Source organism: Miscanthus floridulus, chromosome 2 (assembly GCF_019320115.1).
Source record: "Miscanthus floridulus cultivar M001 chromosome 2, ASM1932011v1, whole genome shotgun sequence".
Taxonomy (NCBI): Eukaryota; Viridiplantae; Streptophyta; class Magnoliopsida; order Poales; family Poaceae; genus Miscanthus; species Miscanthus floridulus.
In genome coordinates this window covers 155303448-155325633 of record NC_089581.1, presented here as the reverse complement: position 1 = coordinate 155325633, position 22186 = coordinate 155303448, and the positions used below count along the sequence as shown (strand labels likewise).

At 44.1% G+C, this 22186-nt stretch overlaps 1 protein-coding gene and 1 non-coding gene across 3 annotated transcripts; both read right to left on the bottom strand.

Annotated features, from left to right (window-relative positions):
• Nucleotides 1–1468: 1468 nt before the first annotated feature.
• LOC136540209 (uncharacterized) lies at nucleotides 1469–8523 on the bottom strand. Of its 2 annotated transcripts, none has more exons than XM_066532214.1 (4): nucleotides 8194–8523; nucleotides 7944–8106; nucleotides 4058–5402; nucleotides 1469–3918 (listed from the first exon to the last, which is right to left on the bottom strand). In XM_066532214.1, the coding sequence occupies exon 4, from the start codon at nucleotides 2896–2898 to the stop codon at nucleotides 1702–1704; it is 1197 nt and encodes a 398-aa protein (XP_066388311.1). In that variant the 5' UTR covers nucleotides 2899–3918; nucleotides 4058–5402; nucleotides 7944–8106; nucleotides 8194–8523; the 3' UTR covers nucleotides 1469–1701. The 2 variants fall into 2 exon arrangements, with proteins under 2 accessions (XP_066388311.1, XP_066388312.1); XM_066532215.1 differs by having other exon boundaries at nucleotides 1469–4132; nucleotides 5195–5402.
• Nucleotides 8524–10643: 2120 nt separating this feature from the next.
• LOC136540967 (small nucleolar RNA R71) lies at nucleotides 10644–10752 on the bottom strand. Its single transcript, XR_010780084.1, has one exon. It is a non-coding gene; the product is annotated as a small nucleolar RNA R71 (small nucleolar RNA).
• Between the last annotated feature and the right edge of the window lie 11434 nt (nucleotides 10753–22186).

Below are 22186 nucleotides of genomic sequence, written 5' to 3'. Positions count from 1 at the left end.
CATTGGAAAGCTAGATCCCAAAACAGTGAGTTGCCATTTCATTGGTTATCCAGAAAAGTCAAAAGGTTTTTGTTTCTACTGTCAAGACAGACATACAAAGTTTATGGAAACGAGACACGCAGTCTTCCTAGAGGATAAAATGATGAGGGGGAGCATGGTAGCTTGAGAAATTGACCTTGAAGAAAAGTGGGTGTATGCGCCCACTCCGATGATTCATGAGTCATTTTTCTCACTACCTGCTGTCGCTGCACCGACAGTGTAAGATACTGTGGTGCCAGCACCTGTTGTTATTCCTCCTGTGGCAACAATGAATAATGATGAGGAACCTATTCTTTAGGATCCTGTAGAACCTATTGCCACAAATGAGGGGAGCAACAACAGCCTCAAATAGAAGATGTGCCAAATGTGGAGGCCCCTAGAAGGTCTCAAAGAGTTAGAAAATCAATTATTCCTGCTGATTATGAAGTTTACAACACAAGAAATTTCAAATGGAGGATGATCCCACCTCATTTGAAGAAGCCATGAAAAGTGATCATTCATCAAAGTGGCTTGAGGCCATGGAAGATAAAATAAAATTTATGAATGCCAATAAAGTTTAGGATTTGGAGATAATTCCTAAAGGAGCCAAAACAGTAGGCTGTAAATGGGTCTACAAAATAAAACTTGACTTTCAAGGGAATATAGAGAGATATAAAGCACGACTTGTGGCAAAAGGCTTTACGCAAAGAGAAGAGATTAATTATAATGAGACCTTTTCTTCAGCCTCATGTAAGGATTCCTTCAAAATGATAATGGCATTAGTGGCACATTATGATTTAGAATTACATCAGATGGATGTAAAGGCGGCATTTCTCAACGGGGACTTGGAGGAAAATGTTTACATGGCACAACCAAAAGGTTTTGTCATAGAAGGAAAAGAACGAATGGGATGCCGCCTAAAGAAATCCATTTATGGATTAAAACAAGCTTCAAGACAGTGATACTTGAAGTTTGATCAGACAATAAGAAATTTTGGGTTTAAAGAGAATATAGAGGACAATTGTGTCTATACAAAGTTTAAGAATGGAAAGTTTATCTTTCTTGTCCTGTATGTGGATGATATCTTACTTGCCAGTACTGATGTCAGTCTACTACTAGAGACAAAGAAGTTTTTGTCCTTAAAATTTGATATGAAAGATCTTGGTGAAGCTTCGTTCGTTCTAGGGATCAAGATTCACCGAGATAGAAGTAAAGAGGTATTAGGCTATTCACCCACCACTGCTCCGTTGGTTATCAACCAAGCACAACTTGATTGACCTCACCAAGAAGGCTTTTCCTGCAAGCGAATCGAAGAGCACAAGCAAGAAGGTAAAACACGCAATCTAATATTGTAAATATGAATGACGCGAATATCAATAGAGGGTTCTAGAACTCGGTTCCAAAGGACTAATCGACACAGTGGAGGAGATGAAGAACGGGGGCCCTGGATCACTGTAAAAGGATTTGTCACCACAGTTACAATGAACGATTCAGTTTCTCAATGGAAAACTAAACTCTAAACAAAACCCAATTGTGTAGCAGCGGCGGTGGCTGTGTTTATAGTCTAAGACTCGACCTAGGGTTGGGGACGACTAGGGGTTGGACGCCCACAACTTGGGCTTAAGGCCCGACATGATACATGGCCAAGTTGGCCCAAATAGGTGACGCAGCACCTTGCCGTGGTCACACAGAATGATCCACGGACCTTCTGGAGCTGGGACCAGATCCAAAACGACGGCGTCGTCGTCCCCTTTCCAACGCATCCAAGAACGGCCCGTTTCGATGTCGTATGAGAAAGTTATGACCGAAACAGTGACGACGTGTCTGCTGAATCCGAGGGTGACGTGGCAGCTGAGTTGGGAACGAATTGCAACTTGGGGAAGACCATGGCGTTGGTGTGTCCAGCGTGGCGATGTCCTCATCATCCTCCCCTTCTCGAATTGGAGTCGTCCTCGACTCCATCTTGGCGATGTCCTCATCATCCCCTCCTTCTGGAATTGGAGTCGTCCTCGACTCCATCCCATCATCAGCGAACTCCTGCAAAAGGTTAGTGACAGCAGGCAATGCACCAGACATAAAAGGTTGACAAAACATAGTATAACATGGTGCATTAGGATTATCACATAACTCAGCAGTAGCAGAAGTTGTAGCAAGAAAAGCACCTCCTTTTAACTTAATCCCATTATTTTTAGCAATGTCTGTTGGAGGTTTATTTTTAATCTCATTAGCATGTTTAATAATATCCGTAGGAGACAAAGGCAGCAATGTAATTTTCTTGTCCTTATGTATGATAGTGTATGTATTAGTTCTACCATGGTGTAAAGCATCATTATCAAATTCCCATAGTCGACCTAACAAAATGGAACAAGCTTGCATAGGGACAACATCAAAATCAGCAGTATCATGATAAGAGCCTGTGAAAAAGCTAATGCGTGCTGATTTAGTAACCTTAGTCTTACCACTATTATTGAACCATTGAAGTTTATATGGATACGAATGTTGTCGTGTGGTCAAGCCAAGCTTGTCAACCAAATCTGAACTCACCAAGTTATTGCAACTCCCGCCATCAATGATAGTGAGAACACGACAACCCTGCACAATGAGATACATGTGGAACAAATTGTGGCGTTGGATCTTCATCTCTTCTTCATGTCCCACACGTGTACTCAACACACGCTGCACAAGAAGGCTAGGGTAGTCCGCGGCAGCAGCCACGGAGTCAATGGTGATGGCCTCCTTATCTTGATCGCCCTCGGTGGGATCTGCATCAATGTTAGCAGCAAGGGCTAAATCATCTTCAACATCACTAGCACTTACATATCCATCCTCGGTAGCAATGAAAGCGCGACGACTAGGGCACTCCTTCATGACATGTCCCATGCCTTTGCATCGGTGGCAAATGATTTTAGAGTTGGACGAGGAGGAGCTAGTAGAAGCACCCAGAGTTCCACCTTTCTTCAGCTATGAAAACTGCACATTAGACAATTTACTTACCCCGGAAGGAAATGGAGGTGTAGATGGCTGTGGTGCAACAGGAAGCTTGGGCGTCTCCGGCTCGGAACGCTGCTGAAAATTCCTCCCATTGTGAGACCTGAAAGGCTGATGTTGTTTGCGTCCCTGTACTTCTCGTTCTGCCTTAATAGCAAGATGATACAATTGGGAAAAATTGCGCCATTCTTTGTAATCAAGTATGTTCTGTATATCATGGTTTAAACCACCAAAAAAATCTAGCACTTGCATCATCATCATCTTCATTTATACCACAACGTGCTAAACCAATAAGCAATTCTTGATAGTATGCTTCTACTCCTTTATCACCTTGTTTTAAAGTTTGTAGTTTCAAACGTAAATCATGTTGGTAATAAGGAGGAACAAAACGAGATTTCATACGTTGCTTTAAAACATTCCAAGTTTGAGGCACAGCAGCAGCATTATTAGCATTGCAAAGATCACTCCACCAGAACAAAGCAAAATTAGTAAACTCACTAGTAGCAAGTCTAACTCTATGCTTAGGAGGAACATTATGAGAATCAAATTTTTGTTGAACAGCAAGCTCCCAATCTAAATATGCCTCTAGATCAACATTACCAGCAAAAGGAGGTAGACTAAATTTAATTTTAGCAAAAGGATCATTATTACCATGATTATTACCTCCCATGCCGCGACAATTGAAGTTGAGGCGGCGACGGGCACCACCGTCAGCATACGCATCTTCATCACCAAAAGCATCCGCATCTTCATCATCAGCACGATAAGGCGGAGGGCGTTGCTCAAGCTATTCAATGCGGGTGACCAGATTGTTCACGTTGCGCATTAGCTCGGTCATAAGATTGCGTTGTTCAGTCATGAACGTTGCAAGCTCGCCCTTGGACACGCACTCATTGAAGTCCGTCGGAGTTCCTGCCATGGTTAGAAGATAGAAAAAGACAACACCAAAGTATTATCCCTATCAACTAAAAGGAAACAAGTGGTGGTGATGGTGGTGAAAGTGGAATGCAAAATCACAAGCGGCTTACCACCGTCTTGCCTGTATTCTTACCAACGCCAAACAGGAGCAAAACCAAAGTGGCGAAGCAATCTGTTGTGGAGCATGGGTAAAAGTTGCAAGATGAACCTGTGCTGACAGAAGAATATGTGGAGCTATGGGTAGGCACACAATATGACAGCAAGGATTAGCAATTAACGAATGCAGATTAATGATTGTTCAATCCGGATCCAAAGTACAAATCACAGGTGCTGGCTAAGACGTGTCGAGACGTAGCGCAACAAGGTGAAAAACAAAGGACGATCGAAAGAACGCACAGAACAAGCAAATAGCCCGGATTTCTCCTTTTTCCTGAATTTTTCCAAAAGGCACTAGTAGGAAACAAAAAAAAATTTACTATTTTTTATACTTTTCTCTGAACAAGGATCACAAAAGATGCAACCACAAAAATTGGCACCTACAACTGAGGTGGGATGTGGTCTACAGAAATTCAGCACGTTCTCTGAAGAGCGTGCAAAAACTTTAACAATTTTTTTTCTATATTTTCCCAATTTTTTTGGCAATTTTGATGAAACCAAACAGGGCGAAGCCTAGCTTAGGTCGGGCCCAAATGGTGTCAAGAAGCTGCTGAAAAAATTTCAGATTTTTCGGATAAACGAGCGAAAAGTTATGCCTGTTTTACCAAAGGTATCTCAAGGTATGTTTTCGGGGAGGCATAACACGGCGGCGGCAGTTAGGGCAAAGCGTCCCTAAACTCTAACACCGATCACAGGATCGTCACTATGACTAACAGCAGTAGGTATTCGCCTGATGATGTAAGGAGGGTTGCGATGCAGGCAAAATAAGAGCGGCTGGCAACCTATCTAGGGTTTGCGCGGCGGCGAGAAGTTACACAAGGCGGCTAGCGGGGCAAGTCGAGTAATGTGTGGCTTCGACTTGTTGTTTGGAAACGGTGGATGGGATAGCGGCGGAAAACAAAAATCACAGCAACGGGCGATTGAACTACGACCACGAACACAATCCTAAACCAGCAACAAGACTCGACCACGGACACAAACTCAACAACACAAATCTGAAACGAAATTGCAAAGGCACAAAGGGCGATAGGACAGCGGAAATTGAAATATTTTTGGGCTTTTTGTGGACTCTAGGTAATGAACAAATATGAATCTAAGGCAAATGAGATTATACCTCGCGGTAAACCTGAAATCTCTGATACCAATTGATGAGTACAGGCCCGATCTTCCGAGAGGTAGCCGGTAAGTTCGATTTGTGGAGATCTCGACGTTGGCGATCCGGCTTCAAATCAGACACGATTCGAACCCTGCAACTGTTACACCACTGCTCCGTTGGTTATCAACCAAGCACAACTTGATTGATCTCGCCAAGAAGGCTTTTCCTGCAAGCGAATCGAAGAGCACAAGCAAGAAGGTAAAACACGCAATCTGATATTGCAAATATGAATGACGCGAATATCAATAGAGGGTTCTAGAACTCAGTTCCAAAAGACTAATCGACACAGTGGAGGAGATCAAGAACGGGGGCCCTGGATCACTGTAAAAGGATTTGTCACCACAGTTACAATGAACGATTCAGTTTCTCGATGGAAAACTAAACTCTAAACAAAACCCAATTGTGTAGCAGTGGCGGCGGCTGTGTTTATAGTCTAAGACTCGACCTAGGGTTGGGGACGGCCAGGGGTTGGGCGCCCACAACTTGGGCTTAAGGCCCAACACGATACATGGCCAAGTTGGCCCAAATAGGTGACGCAGCACCTTGCCGTGGTCACACAGAATGATCCACGGATCTTTTGGAGCTGGGACCAGATCCAAAACGACGGCGTCGTCGTCCCCTTTCCAACGCATCCAAGAACGGCCCGTTTCGATGTCGTATGAGAAAGTTATGACTGAAACAGTGACGACGTGTCTGCTGAATTCGAGGGTGACGTGGCAGCTGAGTTGGGAACGAATTGCAACTTGGGGAAGACCATAGCGTCGGTGTGTCCAGCGTGGCGATGTCCTCATCATCCTCCCCTTCTCGAATTGGAGTCGTCCTCGACTCCATCTTGGCGATGTCCTCATCAACAGATATGAGGATTTTCAATGCCCCAAGAACCAATATGAGATCGATCAAATGAAAGTGGTTCCATATGCTTCAGCTGTCGAAAGCTTGCAATATGCTCAAGTATGTATGCGCCCTGACTTGGCATTTGTTACTAGGTTACTTGACAGATTCCAGAGCAATCATAAAACAGAACACTGAAAATTAGTAAAAAAAAGTCTTACGTTATTTGCAAGGAATGAAAGGCCTCATGATGACGTATAGAAGATCTGATTCACTCCATATAGTGGGATATTCAGATTCTGATTATGCGGGAGATAATAAAAAATCCACGTCTAGATATGTATTCACTCTCGTAGGGGAGTTATTTCATGGAAAAGCTCAAAGCAAACCGTCACTACATCGTCCACAATGTATGTCGAGTTTATAGCGTATTATGAGGCAACGGGGCAGGTGAACTGGCTAAAAAAGTTTATACCCAATTTGAAGGTGGTTGACGACATCTATAGACCACTTAAATTATACTACGATAATAATTCGGTAGTACAGTATGCTCACAACAATAAGTCAAGTGGTGCTGCCAAACACATTGACATAAAATATTATGTTGCAAAAGATAAAGTTCGGGATCCAGTCATAAGTCTTGAGCATATAAGTACCGAAAAGATGCTCGCAGATCCGCTTACAAAAGGCTTACCACCCAACGTGTTCAGAGAACATATAGCCGGTATGGGTTTAAGGGAAAGCCTATAATTCCTAAACAAAAGAAGATCCAAAGATAAGTATCTATTTCAGAATAGAGTGATGTGTTGTTGCTGTTAAATCTATCGGCAATGGACCATGACGATGAGACATGCTCTATGCGCTAATCTGTAATGAAATGAACAAAAGTAAATAATATGAAAGTAAAAGATGGAAATAGATCAAGGGAAGATTGTTAGATTGATCTCTAATCCTAACTAGACCCAACGGGCTAGTTGGGCCTTTGATTCGCGCCCTGATCGGGGGCGCCCAGCCCACTATAGCTGGAGAACCCCTGCCATACTGCGCTATAAAAAGAGGTGGGGATCGGTGGCTCTTATCACGAGGTTGATCTGAGCCGAGCTCCCTACCGACACCTAAACCCTAATCCGATCTAGAGAGCGCGCAGCCAGTGATGGGAAGCCACCAGCCACGCCGCCACCGGACTCCACTGCCTTCACCGCCGGTCGCCACCGCGCATCACCGACGCCGTCTTCACCGCCCGTCGCTGCCCTAGCGCAGACATCGACTCCATGGCGAACGCTAGCGGATCTTCCACCACTACGGTGTTAGGTTTGACACGTCAATCTACTCCCTCTCCTTTTTCTCTGGTTCTACCTACTCTAGTAGATGTTCTAGGTTTCATGATACTATTCAATAGTACGATCCGGATTCCAACACAGGACCATGCACTGTAGAGCGCCATCTGCTCCCGATCGGGGAAGACGGAACGGGGAGCCAGAGCCTTTTTCACGGCGTTGGGCTCGTCGTGCCTGAGTGCGTGCGCTCGGCCCAGAGACGGGCGGAGCTAGAAAGGCGTGTAGCCATGCAGGCTCTTGTGCTCAGCGGCCATCGGGTCGAGACGGTGCTCGTGCAGTTGCATGCTAAGGCACCACGGCCTGCGTGTGTGTGTGGGTGCGCTCGTGTGCGCGGCCGCAACTGTGGGCGGCCCGCGGCGGCAGTGATGTACCGGGGCTCGTGCGGCGGCGTGCACAAGCACGGCCATGCGGTTCCATGTGTAGGTGCGCGTGGTGTCTGCAGGTGCGTGCTCCCGTGACCGTGGACGCAGCTCGAAGGCCGGACAGGCAGACAACTAGGTAACGCACAAAAGGTGAGGGCTTGAGGCTAAGGTCCTCACCGGAGGGCTCGACGGTGGTAGAACGCGTGGTGCCGGAAGGGCTTGGTGCAGGCAGTGCGCTGGCGTGGTGTCCTGACGAGGCCGCGGTCGAGGTTCTGGACAGGGTCGAGGCGGCGACGAAGCTAGACTGCAACACCACTGAGTCTGGAGAGGTGCGGCGTCCCTGTGGGTCACAGAACGCGGCACGGCCTCAGGCATTAACTTCGTAGGGGTGCAAAAAGATAGAAGCTTTGGTCTTGGGGAGGCTCACCGACGGTTGCGGGCTCGGCGACGCGGTCGCCGTGGTTGTGGCGGTTGCCGTCGGTCTTGGGCTCGATGTGGTCGTGGTCTGGCTCGGCGGGGAGAGGCTCGCCGCGGTGGTTTGATGAGGCGACGTCGTGGTGGTGACGCTGCTCTCATTGGCGAGGCAGACCCGGCTGCTCCTCGGCGAACGCTGCGTCGTGGCCGTGGCTAGGCGAAGGCAGGGCGTCGGGGCTAGCTGCCTCTTGGACGGAGCGGCGCCGGCTACGACCGCGGTGCCGTGGTGCCGACCAGGCGGGACGGCGCAAGGGCTGGGGCTGTGGTAGAGAGGAGGAAGGAGTGTTTGTGGCGGCGAACAGGGGAAGACGGAGAGGGCGCCGGGTGCTCGGTCTTTTATAGCCGAAGGCTATAGTTCGTAGAGGGGCCTGGAGCTACGGGCGGCGGCGATCTTCGGCGTCCGTGTTCTAGGGTGCGTGGCGTGCATCCAGTGCCGGGAGCTCGGGAACCTTCGAGATGGGGCGTCGGGGCTCTGTCTGCTGCGCGGTCAAGGGCGCGGATGGGACGGACAGCGTTGATCTCCGATTCCTGTGCCGAGGGCACGCGGCGTCCATCCGGTGGCTGTGCGCTAGGGCAGCGTAGCGAGCGCACGGAGGCACCGTCGCGTGAGTGCGCGGGTTGGTGGCCGCTGACGAGAGTACGTGGGGCGCGGCGTCTGGGGAATCCGAGGGAGCGGCTGCTCCCAGAGTCTTCTAGGGAGAGCTCGGCAGGGTCACGGGGTCGCGGGCGCTGCGTCTCCGGCACGCGGACGGGAGTTAGTGGCGAGAACGGGATAGGAACGGTGGGCGCTGGTCCTTGTTGCGAGCGATGGAAAGATACGAGAGGGAGAGATCGGCGTCGTTCCGTGGAGAAGAGGAATAGAGGCAGCGGAGAGGAGACGGAAAAAGGAGACGGCGTGTGCAGCTTTTCTGGTCTCCTTTAGAACAAAGGATGGGCACAGGAGATGTACCTGTTGGGTATTGTCGGAACGTTCTCTTCTCCGCTACAGATAATTCATTCTGTCTCCATCCCGTTAACTGTCTCGGGTATAGATTCTTGCCCATCCCCGTACCCGTCGGACATCGGTTGGGTAACAGATACCCGACGTGTACTGCATACCCAATAAATAAGGACACTTAGGGTCGCAGCTTTGCAATCGGAGATGTTTCTTCTTCATCCGAATATAAGTGTCGGAGTCTCGGAGATGCCGAGGAGAAGGAGCAACGTTGCGAGGAGGACGAGCAAAGGTGGCAGAGAGATCAAACTGAGGAAGCGAGGGGCACGAGCGCTCGTAAGACAGGCGTGCTTGTGCTACTGGCGGAGATGTTGAGGAAAAATTGAACTAGGGTTCCTAGAACACACAAACTACATATATGATTATTCAGATTTGGGCCAAAATACATATTTTGAGTTTCTTTGGGCGTAATACTCGCATGACAGCTCAAATAGTCGGGTTCCTCAACGGGGGACGGATAAACAGGGAACGTTCCCGTACCCGCTATGCCCATCGGGGATGGATTCTTGCCCATTTATATACCCGTGGGTAAATATATGATCCAATCCCTATCCCCTAATAAATTAAATACCCGTCGGATATCGGGTATCGGGGGCGTTGCCATCTTTATTTAGAACTGATGTGTGGGGCCAGTTCTACGGCGTCGGGGCTCTCCCATCGAGTGTGTCCGCCGTGAGTTGACGAGCGCTGCTTGGGTTGGGCCGTCTGTATGGCTGTACCGAGCATAGGCAAGCAGAGGCAGACGTGTGGGCCATGCTCACCATGCATGAGCGGTGGTTGCATGTTTGCTCCACGAGCTTACAACGTGATGAAGGAAATGGCCGGCCCTTATTACGTGCAGGCAGCAAGGGATGGGAAACGCGCTAAGCCTGGTGATGGTTGTGGCTTCTGGGTTAGTCTTTTTAGATAAAATAGTTTTTTAAATGAATTTGAGTAACAGCTCAAATTCATCTGCTCACACATTCAATAAAGCCCGAGAAAATCCAAATCAGGCCTAGCACATCATCATGCACGTTATACTATATGAAATGCATCTTATTATTATTGTAGAAATATTTAAATTAGATGAGAGGGAGCTAGCACAATTTAAGTTGTAAAGGTGTAATTATTGGTAGGAGTGTTTTGTATTTGGAACGTGAGAGAATTATACATGTGTTGACCGAGAGTTGACCAACACAAGTAAGAGGTTTATTTAAGTTGCAGAATAATTTATATGATTAGTTTTTGGAGAAACAAGATAAGAAGGTTTGAAGGTTGACTTAGTTGACCTACAAACCACATGCAACACAACAACAAGCAATGTTTAAGAAAAAATTTAAAAAGTTGGGTTTTTCATTACATGCAAATCCACGGGTTGTTACACTGCTCCACTGTATTCCTAGCAAAGTTCTTTTCTACAGGCAAGACCAATGCTCTGCGTGGGAGACTCTCAAGCTTTTAGCAACAACATGATGAATCTGTCCCTGAGGCATGGGAACGCTTTCAAGATCACATATCAAAATGTCCCCATCATGGGATGGAGAATTGGCTACTCATACAGACTTTCTACCACGGGTTGACCAACAGTACCCGTGAGACTATGGATGCTGCTACTAGAGATGCATTCCTGTCACTCACCATACCAGCTACAACAGCTCTTGTGGAGAAAATGGCCTCCAATCAAGGTTGGAATGAAGAACGTGTTCAAACCCACCAGAGGGGTGGAGGTATGCATCAACTCAAAGAGGTAGACATGTTATCTGCCAAGATAGACCTGCTAATGAAGAAGCTTGAAGATCGAGCCAATGAGAAGCAAGAAGTCATGGATATTTATGATTCTCGCATGACATGTGAAGTGTGTGGAAACATTGAGCATTCAGAAAATAGATGTACTGAAACCCAAGAGGAGGTGAACTTTGTCAACAACAACTACTTTCGTCCTCAGTAGAATCAAGGATGGAATCAACAACAAAGACCGAACTACCAAGGTAACTATCAAGGTAATAATTTTAATAATTTCAATCAACCACTCTTGAGAGAATTAATTGCTGGCCAATCCAAACTTATGGAGGGATTATCTAGAAAGTTAGATACCAATGATAAAATTCTAGAGAATATAAATAATAGAATGGATAACTTTGCTTCTGCCATTAAAAACCAGCATACCTTTAATAAAATGATAGAATCACAAATAGCTCAGCTGGCTGTTGCTGTTCCTCCATCCGACAAAGGTAAGATTTTAGGGCAATCGAAAGATCTAGAAACTGCAAATCTTGTCGATATTCACAATTGAAAGGTCCTAATGGCTAGAGGGGGGTGAATAGCCTAATAAAAATTTCTACAACAACACTTAGCAAACCGGTTAAACAATTATGAGGCGAAGCAAGTATTGCGCTAGCCTAAATTGCAAGCCACCTACCATAATTCTAGTTGATATAGTTTCTATCCACACAATAGCTATGTCACTACAATAAGTTAGTGTGCTCTCAAAGGCTAACTAAAGAGCCACACTAACCAAACTAACAAGCTCTTACTACTAGCTACACTAAAGAGCTTGACAACTAGTTTGCGATAATATAAAGAGAGTGAGCAAGAAGGTTATACCGCCGTGTCGAGGAAGGAGCCAATCAATCACAAGAATGAATAACAATGAAGACCAATCACCTCGGAATCAAATGATGAACACAATGATTTTTTACCGAGGTTCACTTGCTTGCCGGCAAGCTACTCCTCGTTGTGGCATTCACTCACTTGGAGGTTCACGCACTAATTGGCATCACACGCCAAACCCTCAATAGGGTGCCGCACAACCAACACAAGATGAGGATCACACAAGCCATGAGCAATCCACTAGAGTACCTTTTGGCTCTCCACCGGGGAAAGGTCAAGAACCCCTCACAATCACCACGATCGGAGCCGGAGACAATCACCACTCTCCGCTTGACAATCTTCGCTGCTCCAAGCCATCTAGGTGGCAGCAACCACCAAGAGTAACAAGTGAATCCCGCAGCGAAACACGAACACCAAGTGCCTCTAGATGCAATCACTCAAGCAATGCACTTGGATTCTCTCCCAATCTCACAAAGATGATGAATCAATGATGAAGATGAGTGAGAGGGCTTTGGCTAAGCTCACAAGGTTGCAATGTCAATGCAAATGGCCAAGAGAATGAGCTTGAGCTGGCCATAGGGCTTAAATAGAAGCCCCCACAAAATAGAGCCGTTGTACCCCTTCACTGGGCACAACATGGGGTGACCGGATGCTCCGGTCATATTGACCGGACGCTGGTCTTCAGCGTCCGGTCACGTGATGCATGCCACATGTCCCCTCTCTTCAAATGCTGATCGCCTGATCTCAATGGTCATGTGATGATCGGACACCGCAGCTAAGAGTGACCGGACGCTGAACCCCAGCGTCCGGTCGTTTCTAGTAAGCATCTAGAGATGACATTTCTCGACCAGACACGTCCAGTCACACTTGATCGGACACAGCCAACATCTAGTCAGTCACCTACCTCACTATGTGTTGCCACATCAGCATGACCGGATGCAACCCTTCAGCGCCCGGTCACTCAGTGACCCAACATCCGGTCGATTACCGACTCCAGCGTCTTTGTGCTACCACTGACCAGACACATCGATCCTTCTGAGACCAGCGTCTGGTCACTGCGTGACCAGTGTGACTAACTCCTTTTCATTTCTATCTTCTTCACCCTTGCTCCAATGTGTTAGCCACCAAGTATATCACCTTGTGCACATGTGTTAGCATATTTTCACAAACATTTTCAAGGGTGTTAGCACTCCACTAGATACTAAATGCATATGCAATAAGTTAGAGCATCTAGTGGCACTTTGATAGCCGCATTTCGATACGAGTTTCACCCCTCTTAATAGTACGGCTATCAAACCTAAATGTGATCACACTCTCTAAGTGTCTTAATCACTAAAACAAAATAGCTCCTATAATTTATACCTTTGTCTTGAGCCTTTTGTTTTTCTCTTTCTTCTTTTCAAGTTCAAGCACTTGATTATCACCATGGCATCACCATCATCACGTCGTGATCTTCATTTGCTTCATCACTTGGAATGTGCTACCTATCTCATGATCACTTGATAAACTAGGTTAGCACTTAGGGTTTCATCAATTCACCAAAACCAAACTAGAGCTTTTAATCTCTTCCTTTTTGGTAATTGATGACAACCCTTACACAAAGATATGAATTGAAATTCAATTGAATCCATGTTGCTTGCCCAAGCATTTTTACCATTTGTAAAAGGATATGGACAAGTTTCATGAACCCCAAATGGTAGTAATTGCTCCCCCTTGGTTTCATCAAATTCAATATCATGAACTTCCTCAAGAGTACCACTATCCAAATTCCAAACTCTATATGCTTTGCTTGAAGTGGAATAACCAAGTAGGAAACCTTTATCATATTTCTTGTCAAACTTACCCAATCTAGTGCTTTTCAAGATATAGCATTTGCAACCAAAGACCCAAAAATATGCAATGTTGGGCTTTATACCATTCAAGAGCTCATATGATGTATTCTCTTTCAATGGGTGATAATAGAGGCGGTTGCTACAATAGCAAGCCGTGTTGATAGCTTTGGCCCAAAAAGATTGACTCGCATTGTACTCACTAAGCATAGACCTTGCCATATCAATGAATGTTCTATTCTTCCTCTCAACAAGGCCATTTGATTGTGGAGTGTACTTGGCCAAGAATTGATATCTAATTCTAAATTCATCACACAACTCATCAATTTTAGTGTTCTTAAACTCACTACCATTGTCACTTGTAACTCTCTTGATGGTTGTTTCAAACTTATTGTGAATGCCCTTGACAAACGATTTGAATGTTGCAAACACATCACTTTTGTCCACTAGAAAGAATACCCATGTGTATCTAGTGTAATCATCCACTATCACAAAGCCATATTTGTTACCACCAATGCTAGTGTATTGAGTTGGCCCAAATAAATCCATGTGCAATAACTCAAATGCTTTACTAGTGCTCATCATGCTTTTCTTAGGATGGGTGTTTCCAACTTGTTTACCAGCTTGACAAGAGCTACAAAGCTTATCCTTTTCAAACACAACATCTTTCAAGCCTCTAACCAAGTCATGCTTAACCAATCTATTCAATTGTTTCATTCCAACATGACCAAGCCTTCTATGCCATAACCATCCCATGCTAGACTTAGTGAACAAGCATGTAGATAATCTAGCTTCACTTACATTGAAATCAACCAAGTATAGATTCTCATATCTAAAGCCTTTGAAGATCAAATTAGAGCCATCTACACTTATGATCTCTAAATCATCTACCCCAAATATGCATTTGAATCTAAGATCACACAATTGAGCCACGGATAGCAAGTTGAAATTCAAGCTCTCTACTAGCAATACATTGGATATGCTCATGTCATTAGATATTACAATCTTACCAAGCCCTTTGACCTTGCCTTTGCCATTGTCACCAAATGTGACACTATCATAACCATCATTGCCATTGGTATTGATTGAGTTGAACATTCTTGCATCACCGGTCATGTGTTGAGTGCACCCACTATATGGAACCCAATGTCTTCCTCTGGCTTTGTAATTGACCTATAAAAGAAGATCAATTCTTTTTAGGTACCCAAACTTTCTTGGGTCCTTGAAGGTTAGTCACTAAGCTCTTTAGTACCTAAATGGATTTCTTCTTTGAGTCCATCCATGGTTTACCAATGAACTTAGCCTTCACACCATTTGTACCCTTGGTAAGCACATAGAAAGAATCAAGCTTAATAGAGGATACATTAGCTTGTGACTTCTTGTTCATGCACTTTTACTCTATATGACCAACTTGCTTGCAACTAGTGCAAAACCGACCATTGTTCTTCACAAAACTAGTCTTGTGAGGAGCAAAGGCCGCCTTGTCTTTCTTGGGGATATAGCCCAATCTATCTTTGTAGATAGAAGCTCTTTGGCTACCCAAGCACATAAGCAAGCAGTCCTCACCACCATAGGCCTTAGCCAAGGTGTGAGTGAGCTTATTGACCTCCTTCTTGAGGTTCTCATTCTCAACTATTAGTGAGGCATCACAAGTGAAACCATCACTACTAGATGAGGTGAAATTAGAAGTACTACAAGAAGGGTTAGTGGGAGCAACAATGATAGGTATAGATAATGATTCATCAATTATATCACAACTTAAGCCTACATCACAAGTCTTAACATGCTTCTTTTTATCTTGCTCATTAAGCAAAGAGGAATGAGCCTTTTCAAGCTTTTTGTGAGCCTTGCCAAGCTTCTCAAGGGCTTCCTCTAGCCTCTCATGAGTTGCCTTGAGCTCATTAAGGGCTTGCTTAAGGGCTTTTACCTCCTTATTCAAGCTCTTGCATTCTCTTCTCTTAATGTCAAAGTGTTCTTTGGCTTCTTCTAGCATGTCAAATAATTCATCTTTAGTAGATTCATCATCATCACTATCACTATTATTTTCATTATCATGTTCGTCATCACTTCCATCATCATCACAAGTTTGTACCTTAGTGGCCTTAGCCATGAAACATGATGAAGTGTCGAAGAGAGAAGGCTTCTCATTGATAGCGATGCTTGCAAGTGCCTTCTTCTTGGTGGTCTTGTCATCATCACTATCATCATCATCACTTGAGGAGGTATCACTATCCCAAGTGACCACATATGAACCACCCTTCTTCTTCTTGAAGGTCATATTGTCCTTCTTCTCTTTCTTTTCCTTCTTGTCCTTCTTCTTGTTCTTCTTGTTGTCATCATCATTGTCGCTATTGTATGGACATTGAGCAATAAGATGATCTTTGCTTCCACATTTGAAGCACCTTCTTGACTCTTCCTTGTTCTTGGATAAAGATTTCTTTCTTCTAGCATGGTACTCTTTCTTCATCATGAACTTGCCAAACTTCTTAACAAAGAGAGCCATCTTCTCATCATCATCATCCCATGAGCCATCATCTTCACTTGATATTTCTTGCTTAGCCTTGCCCTTGGATGATGTGGCCTAGAATGCCACACTCTTCTTCTTCTCGTCTTTCTTCTCCTTCTTTTCTTCCTTCTCATCATCATCTCTATATGTATCATCGGTCATTATATCTCCCAACACTTGGTTTGGTGTTATGGTGTTCAAACCACTCCTCACTAGAATAGTGACCAATGTGCCAAATCTTGAAGGCAAACATCAAGAACTTGTGGGAGAAGTCCTTGTCCTTCACCTCTTCTCCAAGTGCTTTGAGATCATTGATAAGCACTTGAAGCCTATGGAACATCTCCAGCACACTCTCATCCTCCTTCATCTTGAAGCTTGCAAACTTCTCTTTGAGAATGTATGCCTTTACACCCTTCATGGCTTGAGTGCCCTCAAATGATTCCTCTAATTTCTTCCATGCCTCATGAGCTTTCTCAATGTTCTTGATTTGCTCAAAAGTTCTCTCATCCAAAGCATCATGGATGGCACTAAGAGCAACGTCATTATTTTGGAGTAGCATTTCTTCGGCGGCGGTGGGAGCCTCTTCATCTTCAATCTCAATCTTTGTCTCTACCACCTTCCAAACTTTCCTATTGATTGACTTGATATAAGTTGTCATCTTAGCTTTCCAATAGGGATAATTTGAGCCATCAAATTGGGGTGGCTTCTTGGTGTTGTTGATTTGAGCCATTTTTTATACTGAAGGTTGTTAAGCCTCAAATCATGGTGATCTCAGCTCTGATACCACTTGAAAGGTCCTAATGGCTAGAGGGGGGTGAATAGCCTAATAAAAATTTCTACAACAACACTTAGCAAACCGGTTAGACAATTATGAGGCGAAGCAAGTGTTGCGCTAGCCTACTAAAATTGCAAGCCACCTACCACAATTCTAGTTGATATAGTTTCTATCCACACAATAGCTATGTCACTACATAAAGTTAGTGTGCTCTCAAAGGCTAACTAAAGAGCCACACTAACCAAACTAACAAGCTCTCACTACTAGCTACACTAAAGAGCTTGATAACTAGTTTGCGATAATGTAAAGAGAGTGAGCAAGAAGGTTAAGGAGCCAATCAATCAAAGAATGAATAACAATGAAGACCAATCACCTCAGAATTAAATGATGAACACAATGATTTTTTACCGAGGTTCACTTGCTTGCCGGCAAGCTACTCCTTGTTGTGGCGATTCACTCACTTAGAGGTTCACGTGCTAATTGGCATCACACGCCAAACCCTCAATAGGGTGCCGCACAACCAACACAAGATGAGGATCACACAAGCTATGAGCAATCCACTAGAGTACCTTTTGACTCTCTACCGAGGAAAGGTCAAGAACCCCTTACAATCATCACGATCGGAGCCAGAGACAATCACCACTCTCTGCTCGACGATCCTCGCTACTCCAAGCCATCTAGGCGATGACAACCACCAAGAGTAACAAGCGAATCCCACAACGAAACATGATCACCAAGTGCCTCTAGATGCAAACACTCAAGTAATGCACTTGGATTCTCTCCTAATCTCACAAAGATGATGAATTAATGACGGAGATGAGTGGGAGGGCTTTGGCTAAGCTCACAAGGTTGCAATGTCAATGCAAATGGCCAAGAGAATGAGCTTGAGCCGGCCATGGGGCTTAAATAGAAGTCCCACGAAATAGAGCCATTGTACCCCTTCACTGGGCACAACACGGGGTGACCGGACGCTTCGGTCATATTGACCGGACGCTGGTCTTCAGCGTCCGATCACGTGACGCGTGCCACGTGTTCCCTCTCTTCAAATTCTGATCACCCGATCTCAATGGTCATGTGATGACCGGACGCTATAGCTAAGAGTGTCCGGACGTTGAACCCCAGTGTCCGGTCGTTTCCAATAAGCATCCAGAGACGACATTTCTTGACCGAACATGTCCAGTCACACTTGACCGGACACAGCCAGCGTCCAGTCAGTCACCTACCTCACTGTGTGTTGCCATGTCAGCATGACCGGACGTAGCCCTTCAGCGTCGGGCTGCGTCCGATCACTCAGTGACTCAGCGTCTGATCGATTACCGACGCCAGCGTCTTCACGCTACCACTGACCAGACGCGCCAGTCCTTCTAAGACCAGCGTCTGGTCACTGCGTGACCAGTGTGACTAACTCCTTTTCACCTCTATCTTCTTCACCCTTGCTCCAATGTGCTAACCACCAAGTGTATCACCTTGTGCACATGTGTTAGCATATTTTCACAAATATTTTCAAGGGTGTTAGCACTCCACTAGATCCTAAATACATATGCAATGAGTTAGAGCATCTAGTGGCACTTTGATAACCGCATTTCGATATGAGTTTCACCCCTCTTAATAGTACGGCTATCAAACCTAAATGTGATCACACTCTCTAAGTGTCTTGATCACCAAAACAAAATAGCTCCTATAATTTATACCTTTGCCTTGAGCCTTTTGTTTTTCTCTTTCTTCTTTTCAAGTTCAAGCACTTGATTATCACCATGGCATCGCCATCATCACGTCGTGATCTTCATTTGCTTCATCACTTGGAATGTGCTACCTATCTCATGATCACTTGATAAACTAGGTTAGGACTTAGGGTTTCATCAATTCACTAAAACCAAACTAGAGCTTTCAGCAATGCAGCGTATTACTGTATACAACCATCGATGGAAAGGTGGATAGACTATACCTTGCTGGAGAAGAAGAGCGATCTAGGGAGACCTGTCATCCCTATCGCCATTAGACCTCATATTTTTTAAGAAGTTGTCTGTGACTTTGGAGTAAGTGTCAACATCATGCCTAAGATAATTTATAATTAAATTAATGGAGATATTTTGTTGTACATAAATATGTGTTTGTAGCTTGTAGATCAGTCACTCTGTTACCCCAAGGGGGTTCTTGAAGACGCTATTATTTGAGTTGGACAATCATATGTTCCCGTAAGCTTTGTGGTTTTGTAAATAGGTGGAGATGTAAGGGCACCTATTATTTTGGGCCGACCTTTACTAAGCACTACAAAAGGCATCATCTACGTGGATAGTGCCAAGATATGTTTCATAATCAAGGATAGAAAGGAAAAGTTTTCTTTCAAGAATCGTATCTTGTAATCTTCTGGACATCCACAGATGCCATACCTGCCCAAAGAGACAACAGTGACCAAGAAAAAGAATGACAGGAGAAGGAGAAAGAACAAAGCCAGACAGCCACAAGAAGAATCAGTCAACATGATCAACACACTCCGATCAAAGTATGACCACCTCCTCGCTTCACCATTCCTTGCTAAGAAAGATGATCTAGGCATACCCATGATCGAGTGTATCATTGGACAAAGAATCTTCCACAAGACCTTCTACGACATTGGGTCGGGTGTTAATATAATGTCCAAGGTAACATATGAATACTTATTTGGGTATGAACCTTTGTTCCCTACATATATGCAATTGCAGATGGCGAACCAATCAATCTGATTTCTAGAAGGAATAGCAAAAGATGTCATGGTAAGGATATATGATTACTATGCCCTTGCCGACTTCATGGTTCTAGACATGGGAGAAGAAGAAGACGATACACCCATCATCCTTGGAAGACCGTTCCTCAACACTACCAACGCGATCATCTACGTCGAATCTAGACATGTCCACTTCTGATTCCCTAAAGAAAAGGTACTGTGGGGGTATGGCCCCCGGTATCCTCAAGACAAGACATGGGTCACACCATCAGAGGTGGCCCAACCCACAAGATCATGGCGTGCACGGCGCTGCTCAGCGTGCACCGCAAGACATTGTATAGTACCAAATAGGATACTTTCCTTGTAACCCTACCTCCTCTAGAGTATATAAGGAGAGATAGGGGTCCCCTAGCGGACAAGATACATAGATGATCCATCTAGATCCATGATCCATACATCATGTATTCAATACAATACACCAAAGATATATGACATAGGGTATTACGTCGATCAGACAGCCCAAACCTGTCTAAATCACTGTCTCTGCGCCTTGTGTCACCATCCAGTTCCTGATTACGCGCATCCCCACCGACAAATCTACCATCACGAGATACCCCTCGGTGGACTGCTGATGATATTATGTTGATATGTACGCTGTTATTTCAATAGTTATACGACTTATGAGCAGCTGAAGAACTCCCGCTCTAGGAGGAGATGTCGATCATCCTAAAACCAAAAGAATCAATCCCCAAAGAAAAGTTAGGAGAAAGATGAGGAACTTGAAGAAGTTGTAAAAGATGAGCCCGCTCTACCAAAGTCAAGCCCATAGACCAAGCAGGTATGGAAAGAAAAGGTAACATCGCCACCAGAGTCACAAGAGGTGCAACCATTAGGGTCTCCATCCCTGGGATCGATCGATGCACCCAAAGAATAAACAAGACAGGAAAAGAGTCATGTCCGGAGGACTTAAAAATTTGAACCCTCGCTGAGAGGTAATATCAGTAATTATCCATATTTACTTTTTAGTATTGCATGAATTACTTTTTACTTTAGCATATTTACTTTTCTGCATTAGCATTGCATTTAGAATAGGAAGATAAAATGTTTCATGACTGCATTACAGTATTGCAACATAAATTCTAAGCCCCACGTGAGTAATTTTACGGTGTGTAAACACCCATGCAAAGATTCACTGTGGTGGCATAAAAAATTATATATATATATAACATGCATGTATATTTTCTTTGTGCATTATATAAATAAGAAAATCCAAAAATAATAGACATCCTGCTAGAACTTTACCAATTAGAAAATATGTCTAAACTTCCAAGGACAACAAATCTCTGAATGGCTGGCTGCTAACCCCTTATCCTAATCTGTGCCATGAGTTTTGGTGTTCTTGTTGGAGTATTTTGCACGATGATCAAGAGTAAAGCCATCCATCTGAAGTACATTTTTCTGAACTGTCACTACATTCGCTGCGCGAGGAACACAATTTCTAGATGGATGAGAAAGACCTTTGCTGGTAGACTCACCCTAAGATAGACCAGATAACATCCAGCTTGGGGAAGGAGCATCCCCCATGTATCTAGATAAGTATTTCTTTTTCTTTAGTTTTACTATTAAGTTTGCTTCATGTTAGTTAAAATAAAAAGATGCACAATAAACAAAAATAAAATAAAATTTATCTTAGCTATATAATAGTAAGGTGTGATCTTAAAAATAAAAGGTGTGTGTCTAGTTTGATTTTTAAGAGCTAAATAAATAAATGAACTCTGAGGATAATCTCTTATAATGGAAATGATGAATTGTTGCTATGTCGTAATTCCTTTCAAGTACCTAGTTTTCAGCCTTGAATTCTCCCAAGTATTGGATACGACTGTTTTGATATAAGAATTTACTCTGAACTTGAAACTCGTGGGTAGCATATACTTGATCTAAGTCTAGGTAATTGACGGATATGATATGAGAAGGTTAGAGCTGTTGTTTATCTTGTTCCAAGTGACACTAAAATTCTAGAGATTTATCTTTTGAAAAACATAAAAATCCTACAAGATGAGCTCCTATATGACAAAGCTTGAATTTCTACTAGAGCCATATATGATATTTAGATTAGGAAAACTTCCACTTATATGTTGCTTGCATTGCATTGCGTTTAGTCAAGCTTTGTTGACCCTTATGAGAGGTTTGTCATGCTCTTAAAATCAAGATTATGTACACACCACCCAAATATGCACTACTCCTACACTAGGGGCAGGCGTAACAACATGCTATTTCATCTAGATCCACCCAAAAATGTTTTACTCCTACACTGGGAGTAAACACAAAAAATATTGTTGATAGAAATTTCCAACAAATAAATGCTCCAAGTTCTTGTTGCTATCTCTCAAAAGTTTTGTTGCATAAAAGTGGCATGGGCTATGCAAAAGTAATTCATAAAAAAGAGAAAGATGAGAAAAAATGGACAAGTGTCCAAGATATTTAAAACAATGGGTACATGGATGCCCGTCCAAAAAAGAGAGGAGAAAAGATGAATAAGATAGCTCATG

Bases quoted from the DNA above. Each gene is read 5' to 3' on its own strand.
- LOC136540209 (XM_066532214.1), bottom strand. From the start codon at position 2,898: ATGGGACATGTCATGAAGGAGTGCCCTAGTCGTCGCGCTTTCATTGCT.